The sequence below is a fragment of the Haemaphysalis longicornis genome, unplaced genomic scaffold, assembly GCF_048455015.1.
Source record: "Haemaphysalis longicornis isolate Haplotype H1 unplaced genomic scaffold, Haemaphysalis longicornis Haplotype H1 scaffold_2, whole genome shotgun sequence".
Taxonomy (NCBI): domain Eukaryota; kingdom Metazoa; phylum Arthropoda; class Arachnida; order Ixodida; family Ixodidae; genus Haemaphysalis; species Haemaphysalis longicornis.
Window position 1 is genome coordinate 114,676,671 of NW_027526295.1, and position 24,668 is coordinate 114,701,338.

Here is a 24,668-nt window from a genome sequence, read left to right on the forward strand (position 1 = left end):
TAGACTGCAAAAACTGTAGGTTAAGTTCCAAATCACCCAGTGTGTATATACGCGCGTGCTGATTCGATACCAGGGATCTAACCAGTATGAAGTTTTATTGAGCAAAACGAGTCATGTCTTCGTTTTATAGTAACACATATATGTTTGTTAAGACCTGGACGGATATTTCGGAACATTTTGCAAAGCCATATCTTCCCGATATTCGGATATGCGTTATAGGAAAACTGCACTCAAGAGGAGGAGGAGGACTAAGCGAGGGAGGGGAAAACTTTGTTTAACAATTAAATCGATCTGGTTAGTGGGCCGGGTCCTCAGTCCACGACAAGAGAGTAAAAGTAATTTTCTTCAAATCATAGAACGCCATCCCGAGTAGAATAGGATTTGTTCTTCGCGCCTGGAAGGGTTGAAAGCGATAAAGAGCTACTTGGAATTCTTCTTCGGTTTCGAGTCTTGTAATATATGCAGGTATACTATTTATTACGTTAGTTAGCGAGTATATCAAGCCTTCAACACCGTAATCATGTCATTATTGTTCGAGTTGAGAGTCAGTTCGTTATGATAACGATATAATTACGATAGAAATTCGGAGCACAAAAGCCGCCTTCGAGTACTGTGGACCACGTTGTTTAGGGCGCGATCGCAATGGCGTAGCACAAACCTTCTCATTGTATTTGCATGTGAATAAACAAAGCACGCTGTGGATATGCACCTTCTTGCACGCAAGCGTAATGAAAGCAAATTTGTGAAGAAGGGAACGTATGCCATACAAAATGAAGGAAATATCCACACGACCTTTGTGAGGCTCCTAAACATCCCGAAACCTCCTAATAAAAAGTTGGTGACGGCGCAGAAAAATTAATGCGTTGGGCAGAAAAAAAAGCAAGAAACATTAATCCGATACAAGACAACAACGAAAGAAACAGAAGACAGCCGCTTTGTTTCCTGCTGTGCGATGAGCGTGCAGAGGCCGCTGCTTGGTACGTAGTATTAGACTGTTGAGTCTTCATAGGAGCATCAAAAAATACTGCAGGGTAGCCTACGCATTTTGAACACTTATCGAGAAGCTCTGATCGCTGATCCTCGCGAATAAGCAAGAAAGGACGAGTTAGACACGATCTTCTGACCGATAGTCTGAGGAAAATTGTTCTCTATCTCTTCGTGTGTTGCAAACTTGTTGGGGATACTGCTTCAAATTATTCAGATGCATCAGAAGCTGGCAAAATAACTGAGGGGCTAGAAATACGCTTTTCAACGCACTACAGCAACGAAGCGGGCAATTTCTATCTAGCCCAGGCACTGTTGCCCCTCACAAGCTGAGTGTAGCAGACGACAGCGGTGCGAATCCCAAAGCCGACGTCAGAGCCAGGGGGCGCCACTCAAAGATCTCACCGCCAATAGGCGTGTGCTGGTGCAGGCTTTTAACCAGTACGGAGGATTATTGAGCGAAGCGGGTAACGTGTACGGTAAAAATACAGTAACAATAGGTTTCTTCAGGCCTTGAGGGTCATTACGGTACATTTCCGACAGCCATGGCTTCCCAATATTCAGATATGCGTTATAGTAACACTGCATGCACTCATGAGTACGAGGAGAAGGAGGATGAGAAAAAAAACATTATCAGTAAAATCGAGCTGGTTAGTGAGCGGGTTCCTCAGCCCAGGACAAAGAGTAAGAGTAATTTTTTTCAGTTCGTGGAACATCCCCCCGACTAGACCAGGATTTGCTCTTTACGCCTCAAGGGGTGGGAAAACAATAAATAGTTGCTTGGAGGTATTCATTGATTGTGATTCTTAACAATACTGAAAACTGGCACGTACACTATTTCTTGTGTTTCTAAGCGAGTATATCAAGCCTTCAACACCGTAATAATGTCATAACTGTTCCGGTTGAGATTCAGTTCTTTAGTTACGATATAAATTCGGGGCGGAAAAGTCGCCTTTGAGTACTCTGGACAACGTCATCGGCGCTGTTTCTCATTGCATTTGCCTTCTCATTGCATTTGCAAGTGAATAAATGCACGCTGCGAATATGCACCTTCTTGTACGCAGCCGTACTGAAAGCCAATTTTTGAAGAAGGTAGTGTATGCCTTACAGCCTGAAGAAAATATCCACACGAACTATGTGCGCCTCTCAAGCATCCCCAAACCTCCAAATAAGACGTGTGTGGCGGTGCAGAAAAATTAATGCGTTAAGCATAGAAAAAACATTCACCTGATACAAGTCAACAACAACTAAATAAATAGAAGACAACAGCGTTGTTTCCTGCTTTGAGATGCGCGTGTAGGGACGCGCTGCTTGGTGCGTAGCGTTACACTGAGTCTCCATAAGAACATCTCGAAAGCACTTTACGGGAGCCAACGCATTTTGCATACTTATAGAGGAGCTCTGAGCCCTGAACCTCGCAAATAAGCTAGAAAGGACGACACACGATTATATGACCGATGCTCTGAAGAAAGTTGGTCTCTCTCTCCTCGTTCGTTGCAAACTTGTGCGGTATACAGCTTGAAGTTGTTAAGAGTTGTCAGAAGCTGGAAAAGTCACTGAATTACTGGAAATACGCTTTTTGATTGCCTAAAAGGCCAAAGCGGGCGATTTTTCGCTTAAGCTTTGCTGCCCCTCACAAGCGGACCACAGCAGCGCGATAGCGGCGCAAGTGTAGCACACTACAGCGGCGCGAGTCCCTAAGCTGACGTCAGAGCCAGGGGGCGCCACTGAAACATCTCACCGCCAATACCCGTTGTACATTCACTAAGCAGGCACAATAGGATGTCACGTTCACCCGCCTGTACATTTTGTCTGCGCATGTACCGGAAGAGGAACAATCCAACGGAAGCGACATTAAAGCAATACCTGCCTCCCGCGGAGCGGCATCGTATTTAATCTTGTTTGCTACATCATGTTCGTCTCTCTTAAAACGCACGTGTGCCGCCAACGTTTCCAGGTGCACTTATTTTTTGAGTACGTGACGCTGCCTCCGTGTTTATTACATAGAGAACGCTTAGGCGAGCTCCAACAATCCAGTTCCAGGAGTTCGGGATTTGCGATGTCACCAATTTCTGTGGGCTAAAGTATAAGGGGCGGCGGAGCCTGTGCCTACGTTTTTGTAATTTTTAATATTAAAAACCTACTAATAACGCTCCGAGTTCTCTATTTGCATTCACGAAAAACTAAAGTGCCGATGCAGGCCAGCTTGCTTTTTAGCGTCCGTGTTCCTGCAATAGAACATCCTGTTTTTAATTGGCCTTGCTACACTTAGGCGTCTGGTTAGGCACGCTGCAGTATATGGTTGCGGATTATATTTAGGACATATTTGGCTATTTAGCGTGCCGTGCAATTTTGTGCACAAGGCGTCTATTCATTTTGTATCTGCAGCGCAAAGAAACAATCGCACTGGCGAGCAACTGAACCCATGGCTCAGAAGCGCGAAGTGGTGTACTGAACCGTTTCTGCGGTTGAACTAAAATACAAGTGCTCAGCTACGGAGCATCACGCACTTTTTACGTTTGAATTCGGGATTCTAATGCTGATTTCACCAATTTAATGCGACTTTCTACTTTCTTTGTCAGCCGAATTAACCGTAGTCGAATGCCTCAAATGAATGCAAACAACACCTATACAAATTCTATATCTGCACCTTGTAAGCAGGGCTATGTGGAATGATGCCATTGAATCGTAAAAGGAAATAGTTCTGTGTAGTCCTAAGATAACAGCTGTTAAGCTCGAGCTTAATCACTGTGGTTATCGATACTTCGCCACTCAGCAATTCCAGTTGCGGAACGTTAATTGTTACCGCAATAGGGGGAAAAATTACGATTTTATTTTTGGTACTGAAAGGATTCTCAACTCCTTACAGCCAACTGATTCTACCATTTCGCGAAGAAATATTTTCGTTCGGCCTCAGTCATGCATGATTAAAAATACCAAGGCACGATTATGGGAGAGGTGCTTTAGGTACACTAGACTATTGCGCTGCCTTCGAGGGAGTGGTGTGGCATTTCAGTAGGAATACGAAGTACGATAAACTTACACTCACTTAGCGCTTAATTTCCACTGCGACCACGCGGCACACTGATGCACATACCACTGTAATGAATATTGGGCCAGACCACGTATATAAAGCCATGAACCTGGACTATATGCTCGCGCACGCGCACACACCAAATAATGTAATAACTGGATTGATGTACAAAGCGGGAATGGGCTCTTAACCACACGGACCAACTTCACGCAGGAACACTCAGGTGCGGATGACTGCGACAAAGTTATGAAGTCATCCGCTCACAGCCGACGATCGAAGATTCGAGACGATCTCCGATGCGCCGAATCTGAGACGCACTTTTCCGTCTGGCCGCCAAGCAGGTTACTATAGTCGTTGAGGAGTTGTGTCGCTGGACAAGGACGGAACGGCGGCCAATGGCAAGCGGTTGGAGGGAAGAGCTCAGGTCTGCACCACGGCTAGAGTGAAATGCGGCCCGCGCTCTCTGCCACCGACGCACCGCTCACTCTCGGGCGTACGTGATTCTCGCGGTAACGCTGGAGACATTCGTCGGGCCTGCTACTCGACGGATGGCCGTCGTCTCGCTGACAGGCGGGTTGTGGTTCGGGCAGCAGCGTCGGTGACGGGGCTCAGGACTACACCACGAGGGTGCCCGTCTTGCTGCCTTCGAGCCCGAAAATCTTATCTCCTTATTTTTCCTCGTACATTATATGCGCATAGCATTCGGCGGATTGACCGCTCTTGATTCGCTACTGCAGCGACACCTCATCACAACCACATTTAAAATAGGCGCGGCGCCCGAACAGCAGGCTATCGCATTTACTACAGTGAGAGCGGCAGCTGTCTCCCCCGTTTCGGCAGACCTCCAGTAAATGCCTGCTTGTAGGCGCGGCGGGCGCCTAAGAATGTCAGCGCATTGAGAGGGCCCGAAAATTCTTTCGCCTCGACAACCCCAAGCCGGGTTGTTTGATAAATGACTAACGCCCCAACGTCCCCTTACGGAACTCTTCTGAATGCAGCGTGAGCATACAAATGGGGCTCTGCAGAGAATAAACGCCAACGCCACGTTATCGTTACCTTCCGCAGCTTGGCGTAGTATTTGAAGCTGCCGACGACCCAGCAGGTGTGGAGCCTCGTGCCATGGATGCCGCGGTTCTCGCCTACGCTAACCTGTCCCTGTTGAGAGAGCGTCTCTGGCCGGACTGCCGGCTACACGGTGAGCTTCCTTACGACACATTTTGTTGTTGTGTTTTGCACTAAATTTACGCGTGTTGCTTAAATTGGTGTACAAAATCATACCAGATGTTAGCAACAGTGCACACAAGGTACCCCAGTTACTATAAATCATTTAGAAAGTTAGATTTGTTTCTCTAATCCAGCTTTGGAAGTCAAACCGAATGGCAACGCCTCGGTAGAGTTATCCAATTAGCACTGCGTGGCTGGCCCATTGCGGATATATCTCCTGCGCTGCCAGCGACAACCCGTTTACAGCTGGGTACGAGCCCGACAATTGGTGTTGCGACTAGCGCAATCTACTGGTGCACTTTGAACGCTCCACTTATTCGCTCGAGCACCGCCTGAAATGAACTCGCGGTACCGTCTTACGGAGTTGTAGAGTGTGGGATTCTTTCCCTCGAGGCGGGGTATTGAGCCCAAGCAGTACTGGCGATTGTTTTTTGCAGCATTCTCATGATTTTCATAGTTACAATGTTCTCTCAGATCGGTTCCCGCATAGTTCTGGGTAAAAAAATGTTGTTTGATTGGTTTATGTGCGAGGCGCTGTGACTTACCTTCCTTAACCTGCATTCAGCATCGTACCGGAAGTGCCAAGCTTCTACTTTCACAAGTAAAAAGTCGATGCAGCGAGTATTAGCTTTTACCCCGACGTACAATAGACGCCAGGCGACTCCGCCGAAACTGAATGCGGTAGCCTAAAATCACTGCGGTGTATGAATAAAAACGCATGCGCACTTAACAGTTGGATCATCATCTTTAGGTTTCGGCCACCGTAGTGGAGGGCTCCGGATTAATTTTGACCACCTGGGGTTCTTCAACGTGCGCCGAAATCTCGTGCACGTGTCCGTTCTTGCTTTTCGCCTCCATCAGAAAAGCGGCCGCCGCGGCCGGGAATCGAACCCGCGTCCTCGTGCTCAGCAGAGCAACGCCTTAGCCACTGAGCCACCGCGGCGGGTGGCCACATTACAGGACCAGGTGTCTTTCGTAGTTCTTTTCGTGCTCAAGCGTACGCTTACCATACACGATCTAACTGTGACAATTGATTATATTACAAATTGTACGTTTTCTAACAACAAAGTTAGTACGACATGAATTATAGTGGATAGCGGTACTTTACTAAAATTACCTCTCGGATTATGTGAAAATTTCCTTGTTTATCAAGTAAGCTTGGATGCGCGGCTTCGTGTCGTCTGGCAGCGCGGGAGCGCGCCGTGCTTGCTTTGCTGGGAAGCACGCCTATCTCTGGGCGTGCCTGTAGCGTCTTTTCGTACACAGCGACCGCGTTGCGAGAAAGCGCACTGCTCTCATTGTGCCGCATCGTGTAGTTTCTGCGTACTACTGAGCGCTTCCTCGGTTCAGGTCCGCGGTCCCAGTTAAATGCATGTATTGCTGTAAACATTTCCGTAATGGCTTGGTTTCGCTTAATTAGAGAGGCTATAGGGGAGGGGACATATAATTTCGGAAACCAGGATTTATTTCATTTGAAGTGGTATTACGCAGCACATTTCATTTCATTTCATTTTTATTTCCTTAAGGACCCCACTGGGGGGTATTACATAAGGGGTGGATACACAGGAAAAGAAAACATTTGAACACATTAATTTTCGCAGCACAGGTGATTTGTAACATTTGCAATGAAGGATGATGGGCAGGTGGTTGAAACAATGGAACAGGGAAGGTCGTTCCAATCCTTGACGGCGCGGGGAAAAAAAGAAGCGGAAAAAGTGACAGTTCTGTTGCGATAACGGGACACTTGAAGTGGATGGCTTGTGCGGTGTGAAATGTATGTCGGGGGGAGGATGTAAGGAGCTGCATTGCGGGAAGAATGAAAAAATTTATGAAAGAGGGAAAGGGTGGCGATACGACGGCGAACAGAGAGGGGTGATAAACCGGATTGTGCTTTCAAGGATGAAACACTGATGTCGTACGAGTACTGCGAATAAATGAATCGAACGGTGCGATTTTGGACAGATTCCAGGTCGTTAATGAGGTATGTTTGGGGCGGGTTCCATATGAGGGAGGCATATTCGAGTTTTGATCTGATGAGGGACTGATATGCCAGCAACTTCACATGTTTTGGTGCATGACGTAGGTGACGCTTCAAGAAGCCCAGAGTTTTATTTGCCGATGAAATGACGTTAGTAATATGCGCATTCCAAGTAAGATCGCAATGCAATGTTACACCAAGATACTTGAAGGATGGTTGCGACTGTACTGGGACGTTGGCGATATGATAAGAAAAAATTAAAGGATTTTTACGGCGGGAAAACGTAACAAGTTTGCATTTGTTAGGGTTAAGAGACAAAAGCCAATTATCGCACCATTCTTGAATGTGGTTAAGATCTTTCTGGAGAAGAGTTTGGTCGTGAGTGTTAGCTACTGTCCGATAGATTACACAGTCATCTGCAAACATGCGGATTTTGCAGGATACGCTGAGGGGTAGGTCGTTAATATATATTAGAAACAGGAGGGGGCCGAGAACTGAACCTTGAGGTACGCCTGATGTTACTTTGAGATACGCGGAAGATTTATTATTGACATGCACGAACTGAGAACGGTTAGTTAGAAATGCTTTGATCCAATTTAGTACACTTGGGTCTATGTTTAACTGGGATAGTTTTAGCATTAGTCTTTGGTGGGGTACTGTGTCGAATGCCTTTGCGTAATCAAGAAAGATTGCGTCAGTTTGTAAGTTGTACCCCGCCGCAGTGGCTGAGTGGCTAAGGCGTTGCGCTGCTGAGCACGAGGTCCCGGTTCGATTCCCGGCCGCGGCGGCCGCTTTTCTGATGGAGGCGAAAAGCAAAAACGGCCGTGTGTACGAGATTTCGGCGCACGATAAAGATCCCCAGGTGGTCAAAATTAATCCGGAGCCCTCCACTACGGCGCGCCTCATCGCCTGCGTTGCGTCGGCGCGTTAACCCCACAATCAATCAATCAATCAAGTTTGTAAGTTGTTGTCAAGGTTAGCATGCAAATCGTGTAGAAATATTGCTAGTTGTGTTTCGCAGGAGAATCCTTTCCTAAAACCATGCTGGCTGGGGTGAAAAAAGTTGTTAGAATCTAGAAAGTTTACAATCTGAGAGTAAATGACATGTTCCATGATTTTGCACGGGACGCTTGTTAAAGAAATGGGACGGTAGTTCAATGGACAGTTCTTATCACCTGATTTGTAGATGGGAACGACCTTGCCCATGTTCCAGTCATCAGGAAGAATGCCTGTGGACACTGGAGAGCGACTGCGCATACATCAAGCACAGAAATGGGGAGATGGTTTCATGGATGTTTTTTAACACTTTTGAATTAATATCGTCGATGCCACCTGATGAGGACAGTTTCATGTTTTGAATAGCACATGAAATACCATCTAGCAAAAAACAATTGAACACATACAGGATGTCATCAGCACCGGGGCAGGAGGGGAAGGTACGCTAGATTCGTTAGTAAATACAGATGAAAATGCGGCGTTAAAAACATCAGCGCATTTATTATCTGAAAGCACGTGACCAGAGTCATTAGTAAGGTGGATGGTGCTGGTAGACCGAGGGTTCACGATTTGCCAGAATTTTCGTGTGTTATCGGTTAGCAGGGCAGGTAAATCATTGTTCAAAAACGTATATTTCGCGTTAGTAATAGCGGTAGTATATTCTTTTTCGGCTGCGTGGTATTTCGCCCAAGCATCAGGCGTTTCTTTTGCTTTTGCTGTGCGAAAAAGGCGCTTTTTTCTATTCGCTAGTCTCTTTAGTTTGTTTGTAAACCACGGTTTCGGCGGCGTGCTACGGAATGATTTTGTGGGGATAAATTTGCCAGTTAGTTCATTCATCTTTCTTTTAAAGATCCCCCAGTTATCGTTGACAGATCGGGAATGAAAGCCATGTTCGAAGACTGGAAAGAAGTTTTCGAGCTCGTTGTTTATGGCCTCATTATTACCTTTATCGTATAAGGTAATTGTTTTCTTGAGTTTGTCGCGCCGCTCAAGAGGGAAGGAAAAATCTGCATGTATTACTTTGTGGTCACTAATTTCGGGAAGGTATGAAATTGACGATAAGGAATCCGGACGGTCGGTTAGTATTAAATCTAGGATGTTAGCACAGCCGCCTGCTATGCGCGTGGGCTCTGACACTACTTGAGATAAGTTAAAATTGAAACAAACGTCTATAAAATCTTTCGTTTCGACATCGTCTGCCGACGAGAGTGCAGGGTTATGCCAATCAATTTTCGGAAAATTAAAGTCACCAAAAAGTAAGATGTGAGCGGTAGGGTAGGTGGCCGTGAGTGTCCTCATTATATTGTTTAAATCATGTGAAAAACCTGTATTGGTGTTCGGTGGCCTGTAGCACACCCCGAGTAGGAATGTTTGAGGAGTAGCATGGCAAATCAGCCACAAAATTTCCAGGTCAGATTTTCTGTCGACAGCAGAACAGGGTAGTACAGCATTTTGTTGGGCTAGTTGGTGCAGCATCATGAAAGTAGAAAAAACTGCTCGTAAAAGACAGGACCGTGACAAGTAGACAGGACAGGCGCAGACTCACAACTAACTTTATTGAAACAATGAAGAAGAATATATGTCATTTCTGGCACATGCGCACACAGAAGCCAGTTCGTTTATCTTTTCCTGTCAGTGCACCATCCTCTTTAAAAATTCAAATTCGTTGCCGTACAAAGCAACGGATGGCACGCTAACACAATTTTCGTCATTCCTGCGTATAAAAAACGCCTCCATCAACTCTCGGGCGATTCGATCACGGCCTTTGCCCAGCACTGTAGTTTCATTTAACAACGGCCGACATGGCTTATCTTCACAGGCATGACAATGGTGCGGAAGGTGGGACCCTGTTTTGTTTTTTATTGAAAGCTGGTGTTCCCTCAGGCGGTCATTGATGCAGCGCCCCGTCTGCCCAATATATACCTTCCCGCAAGTGAGCGGTATAGAATACACAACCCCCGTTGCGCAACGCACAAACGGTGTAGCATGCTTCGTTTGGCATGCTGCGGCCTTGTCGGATCCTTTTAGAATCTTGGGGCATAAGCCAGCCAACTTACGAGGGGCAGAAAAGACTACCGGCACTCCGTGCCTGTTGGCCACATTTTTTAGGTTGTGCGCTACTTTGTGGACATATGGCAAAACTACAGGGGTTTTTCGCTTAGGAGCGTCAGCCTCACAGGTCCGGTTACACTTGATCTTTTTCAGCAGTGACTCAGCCACCGCTATCAACACCATCAGAGGGAAACCAGCAGTTAACAACCTGGACACCTGGGCAACAAAACTTTCACGCACCCTGTGGTGGCAAGATTTAACAAGCGCTCCTTGGAGACATGCCATAGCAACCGCCCTTTTCACAGTCTTTGAGTGCGCAGACTCATAAGGCAACAACCCTTTACGTACCCTTGACTTGTAAATCCAGCATACATGATCCGGTAAAAACGTGAGGTTCAGGTCTAAAAACTGGAGACAGTTATCGCTCGGCATTTCATTGGTAAAAGAGAGGCCTTTCCCCACTCGTTGAAACACTTCTAAAATCTCGTTAGCAGTGACAATGTATTCAGAAACAGGTAAGGTTAACAATGATGCTTTTAAAATAATCAAGAAGTCGTCTACGTATCTAAAAACCTTCAGTACCTTTCCTTCAAGGTCGTGCTCCAGAGATTGATCAATGTGGGCCAAAAACATATTACAAAGAACTGGGGCCACGCACGATCCAATACACACGCCCCTACGTTGAACGTACAAATTGTCCCGGAATGAAACAACCGTGGACTGAAGATAGAATTCTAGCAGGGTCATGAAATTATCTAGTGTCATGCCGCACGAGTTCTGGAATGAAATTACATCGCCATCTTCAATGCACTCTCTGACAGTAAAAAACTAGCTTTCAATAAAAAACAAAACAGGGTCCCACCTTTCTCACCATTGTCTTGCCTGTGAAGATAAGTCATGTCGGCCGTTTTTAAATGAAACTACAGTGCTGGGCAAAGGCCGTGATCGAATCGCCCGAGAGTTGATGGAGGTGTTTTTTATACGCAGGAATGACGAAACTTGTGTTAGCGTGCCATCCGTTGCTTTGTACGGCAATGAATTTGAATTTTTAAAGAGGATGGTGCACTGACAGGAAACGATAAACGAACTGGCTTCTGTGTGCGCATGGGCCAGAAATGACATATATTCTTCTTCATTGTTTCAATAAAGTTAGTTGTGAGTCTGTGCCTGTCCTGTCTACTTGTCACGGTCCTGTCTTTTACGCGCAGTTTTTTCTACTTTCATGATGCACAACAGGGTATTTCTGGGCCAACAGCGATTAGCACACCACCTCCCCGGCCGCGTTTGCGGTCGGTGCGGAATAACTGAAAATCTGGTAAATCCGAGAGCACTTCGGCGTCAGTAACTTCATTGGTTAGCCAAGTTTCTGTTAGTACCAAAATATTGCTGTTGGAAGACGCCACAACGTTAAACACGAGTTGACACTTCGGCATGAGACTGCGAATATTAGTAAAGATAACAGAAAAAGAAAGTTCATTTCGTGATTGGATTTGGCGGTGTCGCGGTTTAGTCTGCGGGAGCGGTGATCGCTATGCGACTTCTATGACCGATTGTGATGCGTGGTCAAAAATGTACCGTTTGGAGCCCATGTGCAAAGTTTTGAAGCGTATCTGGAATTTTTTTGATTTCTGCTTGGCGAAAGCAACGAGATGATGACGGGCAGTACGAACCGAGAGAGAATAATCTTCGCTAATGCTGAAATCTGTTCCTTTCAACTTTTTGGCATTTGAGAGGGTGTTTTCTTTAATTTTGTAGAATGTGAACCTGACAATTATCGGGCGGCAACGATAAGTGGTGTGGCGGCCGAGGCGATGAGCTCGATCTATTTCTTTCGGGTCAATTTTTATTTCCAAATTTTCAAGACAGTGGTTAATAATCCGGTCTTCTGTTTCAACATTTGTTTCTTTGGCGTTAGTATCTGGAAGGTTATAGAAGATTAAGTTATTGCGGCGTGACCGGTTTTCTGCGTCATCCAGCCGCCGTTTTTCAAGTTCGGAAACTAACTGTGTGGTTGCGGTAGTGTCGGCTTGAATTGCGGCGATGTCAGTTCGTATGGGCACAATATTCTGGTAGTGGCGTTCTAGTTCGGTCATGCGCTTCCCCAAATCCGACAATGTTTTGTCGGTTGTTAGGAGCTGCTTCTTCACTTCTTCAAAATCGGATATTAGTTTGCTTTGTCCAGCGCTAATTTTTCCGAGTTCTGCGAGGATTTCGTTCATTTCCGGACCAGGGTTAGTTTCAATGTCGCCGGATAACAACAAGAGTGCAGAGTAAACGGCATGTAAACACTCGGCAAGGATAGCGACAAGACACTGTGGGCCCGGCAGCTGCACTAGAAAGTAATCACTTGATTTTTTCGTGTAGAGACTGCTGTGCTTACTAACCTGCATTGTTGGGATGAACGGGTAAGCGAACTGCATTGTGTCACAGCTGCCAAGCCCACAAGCTGACGCCGCTGACCGTTCGCGATATATAGGTGCTCGGAGTGGTGATGTTGACCTCGATGGGGCTGTCCAAGGTGAAGTGGGGGAGGAGTAGTCAAGCCATGGCGCTGGCAGCAGCGTCGGAGCGGTAGCGCAGGGGGGAGGGCCAGTGCCTGCTTCGCCATTGCCAGGAAGGAAGGTGCATTTCGACGACGGGTCCAACGGAGTGATTTCCAGGCCAGGCAGCAGCAGGCGAACGACGGTTACGAGGAACACCTGCATTGTTGGGATGAACGGGTAAGCGAACTGCATTGCGTCACAGATGCCAAGCCCACTATTGGTGTCTATGTAGTTCGACTCCAAGGAATTTTGGTCACAGCGAATGCGTTTCGATCTCGCGACTTTGGTATCGATGTGTGTTGTATTTCTTATAGATATATGAATATCGCGCATCGTCGAGATGGACCAAGCCGTCTCCCAGACTGCGGGTCACGCACTCAGCACAATCGTCCTACTCTCCAGCCGATTCCTGGACTGGGTCCACTCTACTCTCCTACATTATAATGGATATGCCATTGTTTGCGCTGCCTCCCTGGCTAGATATTGGGAGACAGCGGCTGTTTCCTTTGTTGCCACCTGCTACGAATCCTTCTACCTGGTACGACGCGGACTTCCTCGCAATGAGCGTACGTGAGTAATGAAGCTGTGGTCACCAGTTCCATGCTACACATTTGGGGAACAGCTTCTTCGTTCTTGGGGTCCACAACTCTGGGTTCTTCTCTTTAACACCTTCACACACACTGCCTAGCCAAATGCCACGCACAGAAAAATCACCGATATGTTCAATACGTTTTCAATGTTCTTAATAATGCAAACAATTCCTTAAATACAAGCAAACACTTGCATTGTGGACTGAACGTATTCTGATATCTTTTCCTATTTACAATATTTGTTGTCGATTTCCATGAGTTTATTTATCGCATTCAAAGTCGCATCGAGCAGTCAGCGAGTGTCCTCGAGCTAGACTTAGCGTATGACACTCCGATAAAAAAATTAAGGAAGCTTGCACTCCCTCACAAGATTTGAGTTGCTAATTGATTGATTGATTGATTGATTGATTGATTGATTGATTGATTGATTGATTGATTGATTGATTGATTGATTGTAGGATTCAACGCGGCGACGCAACGTAGACATGAGGCACGCCGTAGTGGAGGGCCCCGGATTAATTTTGACCACCTGGCGATTTTTGACGTGCGCCAAAATCTCATACACAGGGGCGTTTTTGCTTTTCGCCTCCATCAGAAAAGCGGCCGCCGCGGCTGGCAATCGAACCCGCGTTCGAGTGGCTAAGGCTCAGCAGCGCGACGCCTTAGCCACTGAGCCACTGCGGCGGGTAAGACTTGAATTGCGAAGCTGTTGTAGGGGAGCATTGCCGAACACCATTAAGTTTGAATATCATTGCATATTTGCACAGTTGCGATGCTAGTAATCGGCGTCATTCGCATAAAGAGGTACGCAGAAACTACCGGACGCGGCGGAGTGACAGAAGTGCGCTTTCCCGCAACGGGGTCACGTCACGCTAAGACGCTACAAGCAGGCCGAGCAATCCTCTACAAGCATGCTTGCCTCCCAGCAAAGTTAGCACGGTGCGCTCCCGCGCTAGCAGACGACACAAAGCCCCACTTCGAAGCCCCTATTTGCCTGCCCCGCTGTGCTTCGTAGCGCGGCCGCTGCTTCTGCGCTGACGCTCCCCGGAGCGCGGCCGCGCTGCGCCGTCTTCACACCTAAAGTGGACGGCCCCGTACATTCACTTGTTGAGAAGTTCGTTATTTTTTTCAATCCTTCAAATGTGAAGTCCAGAAGCATTATAAGATATGTGCGCCACCATAAATTATCTTTTTTATTTGTTGCGGGAGGCGAGGAGAAATAAACGATTATTTTAGAAGTTCACAGCAGATGAGTGGCCGCCTCCGTCCAGGTAGCCGAGTGCTTTTGCTACTTGGGTGGCCCTCTGGATCAGGTTTTGCTGGCCCTGCAGGTCCGAGCTGCTCAGCGCGCATTCCCACTGCTCGTGAGTAGGGAATTGTTGTGAATTTTACTCCACTGTGGAGGAGTGGTGTGGGGAGAGGAATACGAGGTTGGGAGTTGTGGCTGGGATGTTTCAATCGGGGTACTTGTTAGTGAAATAGCTGGGGCAGATATGAGACAGGGTTGTGGCGTTGTAGAATGTATTTGTTGGAAGTCGTCATCACATTCGGGATTGCTTGTTGGTGAGTATAGGGTATGGAGGAGGGTATTCGCGGAGGGTGTGGCGGTAGTGCGACGAGACGTCAGGGTAGGTGGCTGGTAATGGTGTAGCGTGGCTGTCGGGGTGTCAGATTCAGCCGGCCTCGTCAGGAGTGCACGGTAATAGAGTTCGCGAGCCACAGAATGAGCTGTTTCGTTCCCTGGGAGCGAACCTGGGCCTCTGACCTGTGACCTGTGGTCCAGCTGATGGTGATATTAGGAGTAGATGCTAGGCCCGGTAGAAACGTAAGGGCAGGTAAGGAAATTATTCTATGGAGATATCTTCAACAGGCTCGCTGTGATAAAAAATTTACTATTTTCCGTTTTAAACTCAGAAACAAATGACGGGAAAGCCTTGTCTACATGGAACGATTTGTTCTTTGTTTTTATGTATATAATGAATCTGCAAAATTCTGTTTAGCCAAACATAGAGAATTTGACATGATTTTTCTGAAAATGATTCTGAAAAAGGCAGTGAGTGTATTTTCTTGTATTCGCAAAGCAGTGAAACAAAAGACAATTCTTTTCAAGTTAGTGTGCTTTATATAGCCCACGTGACCCACTGTCATTTTGCACATGCAGTTATTTTAACGGGGGCTTTCCGAGATGTGCTACATCACTAATTTATTCGCTGAACGCTATATATATTTAGTCCGAATTATGTTTGTTTCATTATCTTGCTACTTGTTTCATAATCTTTCATAGTCATAATCTTGCTACTGGCCGTGTTACCAAGCGCGTTGATCCCTTGAATGTCTTACACACTGCATGCCTGGCGCATATTAGGTACCTTTTAAGCTTGCTGCCACGGCATGTTTTAGCCCAGATGTTGTTCTTCTTCTCATAGGGATGCCACTTCGGCATGGCTTCCCAGTAATTGCTAAGCCGGTAACCTGCCCGTCTCAAAACCTCAATCTGAGAATCGCTCGGGCGAATAAAATTTCATCGATAGCTTAAGGCCATGCAGACAAAATGCAAGTTTGTTTTATTCAAAGGTATTGGTGTTTTCTAGTGACCCCAGCGCTAGTCAGGCAGTAAACGATGCTTTATTCACTGAAAAATTATTAAAATAAGGTAGATATTTTGATTCTCCCTCCAAATTGTGTGTTTCGTGACGTTTTCTGTAACGAAAAAAGGACCGGCCTTTTCCCAACGTTGGTCGGCAGTTTAATCTGCGGCAGACCTGGAATGTCTTGTTTAGCGTCAGTACCCCTACATGGCGGCACCACACTTTGCAGGACCGCTATCCGCCCTCGCTTAGTGTCTGACCGTATTTGTAGGTGGCTTATTTTTGTGACGCTTGGCAGTAATCGTTTCGGGGAACATTGGCTATGCTCGCCAAACAGGGTCACGTAAGACAATGTCGCTTACACCAATCGGTCAGAGTCATGTGACACAACCCCAAGCGGTGGACTGCAGTAAAGCTATTACAAACATAGTGCACGTAGTATCAATAGCGGTACGCACTGGTAGCTATACGTTTAGGTGTGTGCTTTCGTAACTTCCATTGTTTAGTACACAATTCTTCCTGTTATTAGAAGGGTAATTTTACTCGCTTTGGAAGGATAATTTTGTGTGGTTATACTAAGCTCACGGGCAATGTGACTTTTGCTATCATCGTAGACACGCTGACAACGACGCCAACGCCAGATTTTTGCAAAATATTCCATGCATAGCTATCGATTTAATAACATGGGAATCGCTAACACCTCAGTTGTCCATAGCAGCACGCGTGGACATTCAAGGCTGGTGTCTTTGTGCAGGCGTTCTACTTCGATCAGAGTCTACAAGCGGCCTTGACGTACAACGGAGCCGGCTGGACTTCGGCGTCCGGGCCCACAGCTCGGAGCATATGGCGAAACTCCGCAGCGATTTCGTTTCCTGTATGGAGGCGGCGGCATTGGCTACAGGTTGTAAGGTGACGGTGTCTGAACAGGCAGTCGCGTCCAAGCACATGAATCTGAATGAACCGCTGCTCAATGTCTTCCAGCACCATGCCAGAGAATACGGTGGGTGCTCATATCCCCTTTATAATTTCTCATTCGACGCATATATATCATCTATTGTTATTACTTAAACATATCCTGCGGCTCTCGATGGGGCCATCGAGGCGAAATAGAAGTTTCGTTCCTTTGAAGCTTTCCCAAACTCAAATACTTTCCTTCCAATTTGTGTGCCAGTTGTGAACAATTCAAGCAGATATTGACGATAGCAGGCACAAAGTAAACATCGACCAGCCGCTTTCACGCAAAGCACTTTGGGCGCTACCGACACTAGTCTCTGTGATTCGAGGCCATCAAAAAATACTGACGCCAATAAATCAGATTGTTGGCGTATACTGCTGCCTCCGGTTGTGTTGAACAATGCCTTTGGAATTCAAATCTAGCAAGGGGATTCGAAATAGACTGCTATCTTTTTGGTTCCCTTCAATGCTGTTTCTGCTGACGTTGGGTAGCGAAGTATTCGAAATTTTGCAAAAAATGGCAGTTTCTCTCACCGTGAAAACAATGTTTTGTTGTGTGGAATTACATTGTGCTAGTTCTCGAAGTCTGGATCCTGACACTAAATGCTGTCTTGATGATCTATTTTAACAACACGGTCCTTAGTAAGCTGGTATTGTATTCTTTAGAATGCTCAAAATAACCTCGGTGGTTATAGACGATTGTATCCCAGTTTACATGCATTTGAGTGTCGTTCGTTTCCTCTGTAAAAAACAGCTGCCCAAGCTCGCCGCGCATTTTCAAAAATGAACTTACCTTCTCAGCACACCTACCTTCTCAGTACCTCGAACACGAGTTGGTGCCTGAAGGCAGCCTTGATTGACTACATTGTTGTGCATTTCATTTTACACGTATTCCTAAATACTGGGCGGTATGTGCTATTGCGAATCCACTGAAGTGTATGAAAAGACAGCTGCAAGGACACGCAAATGTCGGCGTCATTCCGCGACGGTGGAGGCCGAAGCCACACAGCTTTCTTCAGTGGATATGGGGAGAAAATAATATCAGAGGGCATAATAAAACGATATGCCACTCTCCGCTTGTTCTACATTTGAAACAGCCACGTCTTCTTCTTGGTATTAACGTTCCGTCATCCAAAATCAAAAAGCAAATGTTCGCTGATGATAATCACTTGCTTGAAAGAGACCGTAAAGACAACATTCAACGTATTGTATTCAGAAAATTAACCCATTTATAGTACCCTCTGCACTTGTCTGGCCGTAAACGATGCTGTATCTTCCCAGAAATAGAACCATTAGGGACAAAATTCTGCGCGCTCACTGCCACGTAGGTGTCATGACGTCATAGAGGAAATCAACGCGAGTAGCTAAAACCAATTTAGGTCGATTTCATATAGCATCCAAATGCTGCGGTCTAAAAGAAGCCACAATTGCTGCTGCCCTCTTCCCAAAAGCGCGCCCACTGGTCACCGTCAGCTTTTCCAGGTGAAGCAGCGATGCCCTTCACTCTTTATATGGGCCCCTGTTCTCAACCGCCATGTTTACATATGATCGTCCCTGTACAGCCTGCACACGATCTATTTTGTTACGACTCATACCAATTGCATCGTGAGGCATCGGGAATGACTCGAAAACGGGGTCACGCAAAAGGCAGTTTCACTTATGCCAGTTTGACGGTGTTGTGCACGCCGAGGATGCAAGCGTTCTGCCCCTGACAGATAATACACACTAAACTTTTTTACACCCTTTCTGGCCGAAAAGGGTGTAAAAACCTTGTCCCATGGCTTACACCTTTAAAAGGTGTTTTCGCAAAAAAAGGGTGTATGGACGAAAAGAGGGTGTAAGAACAAAAAAAAGGTGTTGAGCTCAAAAAAGGGTGTTGAGGATGCTCAACACCCTTAAAGGGTGGTGAGGACGCTCAACACCCTAAATAAAGGGTGTTGAGCATCCTCACACCGTTTTTTAACGGTGATGGCATGCGCAGTACCATGGTGCTGCGCGCGTCATCACCAGGGCCTTGGAGGCTTGCGACCTATCACCATGGTGTCCTAATGCAATTCATGGCGACAGGTGTATGTCTGGAGGCTCTGTAAGTAAATGAAATGCAACAATTTATGACTAATGGCACAATTTTAAGTTATATATACAGTGATCCCTCGTGGCGTCAAACTCGGATATCTTGAAATATCGGTTAACTTGACATGACACAAAAAAAAAAACGTAGTAGTCTGAACCAAAAAAGAAGAAATAATTTCACAATTTCCTGCACGTGACGATCACAACGTTGGTGCACTAGAGGGACCACTGAAAACTGTTATCAGTGTGCTCACTACACATTAGCATTGAAGTGATACAACTAGACAGAACTGGAGCCCCACTACAATTGCAATCATGTTTTCTGGTGGTAGCTTCCAAAAACAATATCCCATGTCATGTGCACCCGTAGAGAACTTGTATTGGTATTTGTCGTCACAACTTTTTTAAAAGGCAGACAACCACATTTATAAGTTCAATTGACCATAAATTGCACAATTCCTTTTGTGTCAAAAATCTTGAGACTCAAGCCGAACGAAACCACGTTTTCCGAACAAACTGTTACAATCGACAGTAAATGTCGCAACATAAAAAAAAGAAACAAGAATGTTTGCAAAATTCTGTGCATGAATCCTGAGACTAAAACTAATTCACAACCATAAACTATGATTGAGGTGTCTGTTAATAAACATTTTGGCAACTTCCCTTAAAACTTTACAGCCAAGCACATACCAAATATCAAGATACAAGCAATTATGAACTTCCTTCCCTCCGAATGCAATGAGGTGGACAGAGCAGTCTGAACTATAAAGAACATTTATCTTTGACCCATCCTATAGCCGGTATTAATTGAAAAGTTTAGCTGTCAATTTCTTTGTTTGGCAACACTGAAATAGCCACGAACATGGCTGATCGCGCCACGGACATGGCGCGGCTCGTGCCACTGCGGCCGCACGCCGAAGAAAAATATAACACCGACGTGTGTCGCCTGCTCCGTTTCAACCAATTCTCAACAGTGGTGTCATCAAAGTTGTTATTAAAAGCACTCGCATTGGAGTCAAGGCATTACTTTGCGTTCGGCGGGCTAGAGCTTGGAATGTCCAAACCATATCATGCGCTTAGCACGGACAAGTACCACCGTCTTGCGGAGCTCGATCGAACCCCACACTAAACATTTTTATTCTCAAAAGGGTTCGTTCAGCTTGTCGCCGCAGGAGCACCCTCATAACACAATATTTTACACCCTTTAGGGTGCCTGGATTCTGTCGCTGCAGGAGCACCCTTTTCTGCCCAAAATATCATAGTGTGTTTACTTAGCACCCCAATCTGAGGAGCTTTTCCTGCAAAAGCACCCACCTAAAGGGGTACAAAAAGGGTGCATCATCCTCGGTTCACAAATGGCGCTGCAGCTGTGCAGCCACATATGGCACAGTATGACACACAATTACGGTATGAAACATTCGTGCTTTCCAAGCTCCATTCTACGAGACATTCCATTGAAGCTCAATGTCAGCTGATAATTTACTTGAACTTTTTGACCCACCGATTTTTGAAACATCTATTTATAAAGTCTAATATTACAGCCAAATTGCAGGACAGAAGTTGTATCATTAGAGGTTGTTGATTATTCGAAACGGTGTTAAAAATTCAATTTTATGTTCATTTTGCTGAACTGCAGTGCACATCCTTCGAGCTTCACTGCACAGCATAAACGTGTTATGCAGTGAAAGCAAGTAGGCGTGCAACACATCAACTGCACAAAAGTTCTTTGAACCTTAAAACCCTTGGCTTCTCAGCACTGCATCAAACTTCCAATCACGGTAGCTACCCGCAATGTTTAGTGCCTTATTCTTGAGCTGAGCAGAAAAACTCAATATTAAGGCAGACCAAATGCAATATGTATACTTCCCTCCGTACTGTGGCTTTATTCTACCCATAAAAGTTGGGTCCTCACTGCCACTTATTTTATTTTACATTATTCTTTTTGCTTCATGAAAAATGACCCCACATAGCAATACCAAGAACTGTAAACATCACAGAACAATGCATATGAGTTCCCTGGTGAAGCCCATGGTTGAAATGTGATGACATTGTTGCTATAGCTAGTTGCTATTTTATCATGAGTCTAGCTTGTGCATGGTGCCTTGCATTATGTCGCTGCTGGTGGATGTGGTTTCCCATTAGTTTCGTCTAGTATTACGAGGTGCTTGATGGGAAGCATCAAACCCGTCTATAGCCCTTTTTAGAGTTGACCAGAAGTAAAATCAGCAAAATAGTATCGATAAAACGTTCAGCATCTTTTTTATTAGCAGCTTTAGTGTTGCTACTTTCCATATTTAGGTTTTTTTCTGCTTTTCTTAATGACATTTTTGTTTCGCTGAGAAGGTGCATAACCAATGAAAGCTTTTTTGTAAACCTTTGGTAAATATGCAATTGTTAGAAAATATTTTACTAAATAAGGCAGCTTAAAGGCCAACTGCACTCAAAATTTCGACTTCTTGAAAACCCTATTTTCGTATAGTCTGCCCTAAAAGAAAGCAACATGCAAAATACGACAGCTGAAATACGCACGTGGACGCCGCAAGCGGCCAGCAAAAATCGGCGATTTTGAAACCGAAACCGAGGAGAGCGCGGCCATTGCAGTGACGTTGCAGCCGCCCAGCGAGCGGCCGGACGGTCACCAGTTCGGGAGAATGTCTGCGCGCAAGCTCTACGCGCGCACGGGGCAGCAGAGCTCGACCGGTTCTCCCACTCTAGTGGAGATTAGTGGGTTCTCCCGCTGCGTGGCTGGCCAGAGGAAAAAGCCACCGTCGGCTGGAACGTCAGAGGCGCGTCATGCCTGTTTACGCGATCCGCCGGCAGGTGCAGAGTGGTCTGCGGCGGAGCTTTTTTAAACGCTTCTGACTGATTAACGAGGCGTTTCACGGGGCTACCACTTGTGTCCCAGCTTATTTGGGGTACTTACTACGCATTAAAAATAAATTTGGCCGAGGTGAAGTTTGAGTGCAGTTGGCCTTTAAACTGAGAATACTTGCATTTAGAAACATTAAAATCAATTTAAATTGATCATACATTTCTGGCTGTTTTTACACAAAGCTGCACATGGGATATTAAGTGCACCGAAGAGGAGGGCTCTGGATTAGCATTGGCAACTTTGGGATATTTATTGTGGACTTAAATCTCCACACATGGGCATTTTCACTTTCTGCCTCCACCATGAAAATGGTCACCAATTTAGAGAGCTATTCTTACTAGTATTTGACGTACATTTTAAAATATTCTCAAGTATTATAGCCACAATATTATTCTCTACAACAAGCACCCAGCGGGTGCTGTTATAGAGAGATTGTGCACTACACCAGACCCTGTACTACACTGTCGAGAGCTTTGCCATCTACAATGACCTCTACAAAGCAAGCTAATACTGGTAAAATGTTTCATACCGCAAGTACTGCATGTTCAAAGCTCACGTGTGAAGTACAGATACTGGTGCTTCAGCAAGAACCGAGGATGAGCACCCTTCCTGGTTCTGAAAAAAAAAAAAAATAAACATGGAAAAATGCTTTAAGCAGGATTAAGAAACAGGGTTAAAAAAAAGTGAGCAAGCAATTCTTTCAAAATATGCAAAGCAATGCAAACAAATATTTATTTCAACTTCATGTCTACAAAAGACAATCTCATTAAGGCTGGTAATGGGGTCTTGGCTAAAAAAAGAGCAGGGAGCACTTATATAAATGCTACAGGGAACCTTCAAGCCAAAAATTGCTTGAGCACTTAAACTAATCACTGTTCAACAAATTCATGAAAATTGAATGGATGAAAAACCAGCGGTAAACACAAAGAACAACGGGACAAGCTTATCCCGTCGTTCTCTTCCGTACCCTGTGTTTTCCGCTGGTTTTTCATCCATTCAAACATGTACCAACTAGCACAGTCCAACGCCTTGGTATCATAAAAAAACGAATTGTCACTCCTTACAGACAGTTGGAAAAAAAGAAAGTATAAAGCAGGTGACAAAATTAAAATGACAGCAGATTGGTTAACTTTTAATTTTAAGTGATAATATAAAAAATAATGGCATGAATGAAAGTGAGCAGCAACCAAAGGACCATGATGCTAGGCCGACATTCCACTTTGAAGCAAAATATCCGCTTTCAACGCTACATAGGCGAAACACGCAATGAGGCAACCCTTTAGGCCCACAAAAACAATATAATCTTTAAAAAAGCTACAATTTAGTTGAGAAAAACTGACCACAACAAATTGGAATTGACAACTAGATACAGTTGTCACACCCAAGCAAGCCGGCGAAAGATGAACAGATATCTAGCTGTCCTACCCCCTATTTGTGCCCTAGCCTCTGATCCGCTGCAGCAAACAAAAAAATTGTTTATGTGTAGAACTATTGCTCTTGGTCAAACAGACAGTTCTAATGAAGGAGCCAAGTAGGTTCCGAAACGTTGGAACGCTTCGGATAAAGTCCTTGGTTAGAGTATTATATTTGTTTCCATCAAACACAAAAAAATGCATGGTAAAGCGCTGACATTAACGTTGTCTACTGCGGTTCCTTCATGGTGACATCACTACAGGAACCAAAAATACAATGCAGTGCATTAAAGGGGCCATTTGGACAACATAGAAGTTCGTTTCGTTCGAAATATTTCCTGTTTTATAGTGCCCCCACCACTTGACCGGCAGCAAATGATGCTGCATTCACTGAGAAATTAATTTAGGTTAAAAGTCTGATTCTCCCACCATATTGTGTGTTTTTGGGATGTCAGCAATGAAGCCATAAGTGCGTGTGATCAAACAGACTACTTCGTCACTCGGGTCTGCAGCCTTGATAGCCATCAGTCCTCCCAGGTGGAGCTACCATACTCATCCACGAACCGTTGTTTGCCATTGCTTTGTTTTTGACCGCGTCTGCACCTGGCTTGTTTTCGTTACTGTAGAAAGTAATGGTTTTGTGAAACATGGGGTATCCTCGACAAACAGGGTCACGTAAGACAACATCGCCTATGCCAATCGGCCAGTGCCGTGCAGGCCAACTCCAAAGCGGCGGAGTGCTGTCCAGCTAAAACAAGCATAGTGCACGCCGTACCAACAGCAGTGCGCATCGATACTTGTATGTTTACGCGTATTTTCATAACTTTCATTGTTTACTGCCCCATTTTTACTGCTGTAAAATGAATATGCATTACATTTAAGTGCAAATAGCTCGCTTGGCATGCTTATAAGGCCTGCCCTATTTGCGTTTGCTTTTGCCGGCCTCAGCCAATCGCACAGCTGGGGACATATGACATCATAGGTACTGCTGTGGGAAATGAGCTAGTGGGTCGCATGGCCATTCCCTTTTTCCTAATTATATAGCTTATTCGAGTGAAGTGCGCGTTAAAAATGGTGTCAGTATGATTCTAACGACGCAATCTGTCAAATGAACCAAACTTGTGCGTTGTCTGCATGGCCCCTCTAAGCAAAGGCAAGGTAGCCAATTTTTTTATTTAGGCTGCCTTCATGCACACAGTAGTGCTCTATTGCTGCCAGAAACTCATTACGGGACTCCTGACATATTTACAGTTGCAATAAAAATCAGAAATAGAACGAAAAATCATTGGACACTCCACAATGTCCAAAAAACAAAGGAATAATGTGCGAGTGAGCTACCTAAAACACTGCGACAGAAGGTCATATTCA

At 45.4% G+C, this 24,668-nt stretch overlaps 1 protein-coding gene across 2 annotated transcripts in view; it reads left to right on the plus strand.

Moving 5' to 3' along the window:
* LOC144169128 (xaa-Arg dipeptidase-like) overlaps nucleotides 1-24,668 on the plus strand; it is a 62,255-nt gene that overhangs the window by 19,979 nt on the left and 17,608 nt on the right. For both annotated transcript variants that reach the window (XM_077698157.1, XM_077698156.1), the window contains 2 exons: nucleotides 5,084-5,213; nucleotides 16,744-16,989. In XM_077698157.1, coding sequence (XP_077554283.1) covers nucleotides 5,084-5,213; nucleotides 16,744-16,989 — 376 coding nt within the window. The remainder of the gene's footprint in view (nucleotides 1-5,083; nucleotides 5,214-16,743; nucleotides 16,990-24,668) is intronic.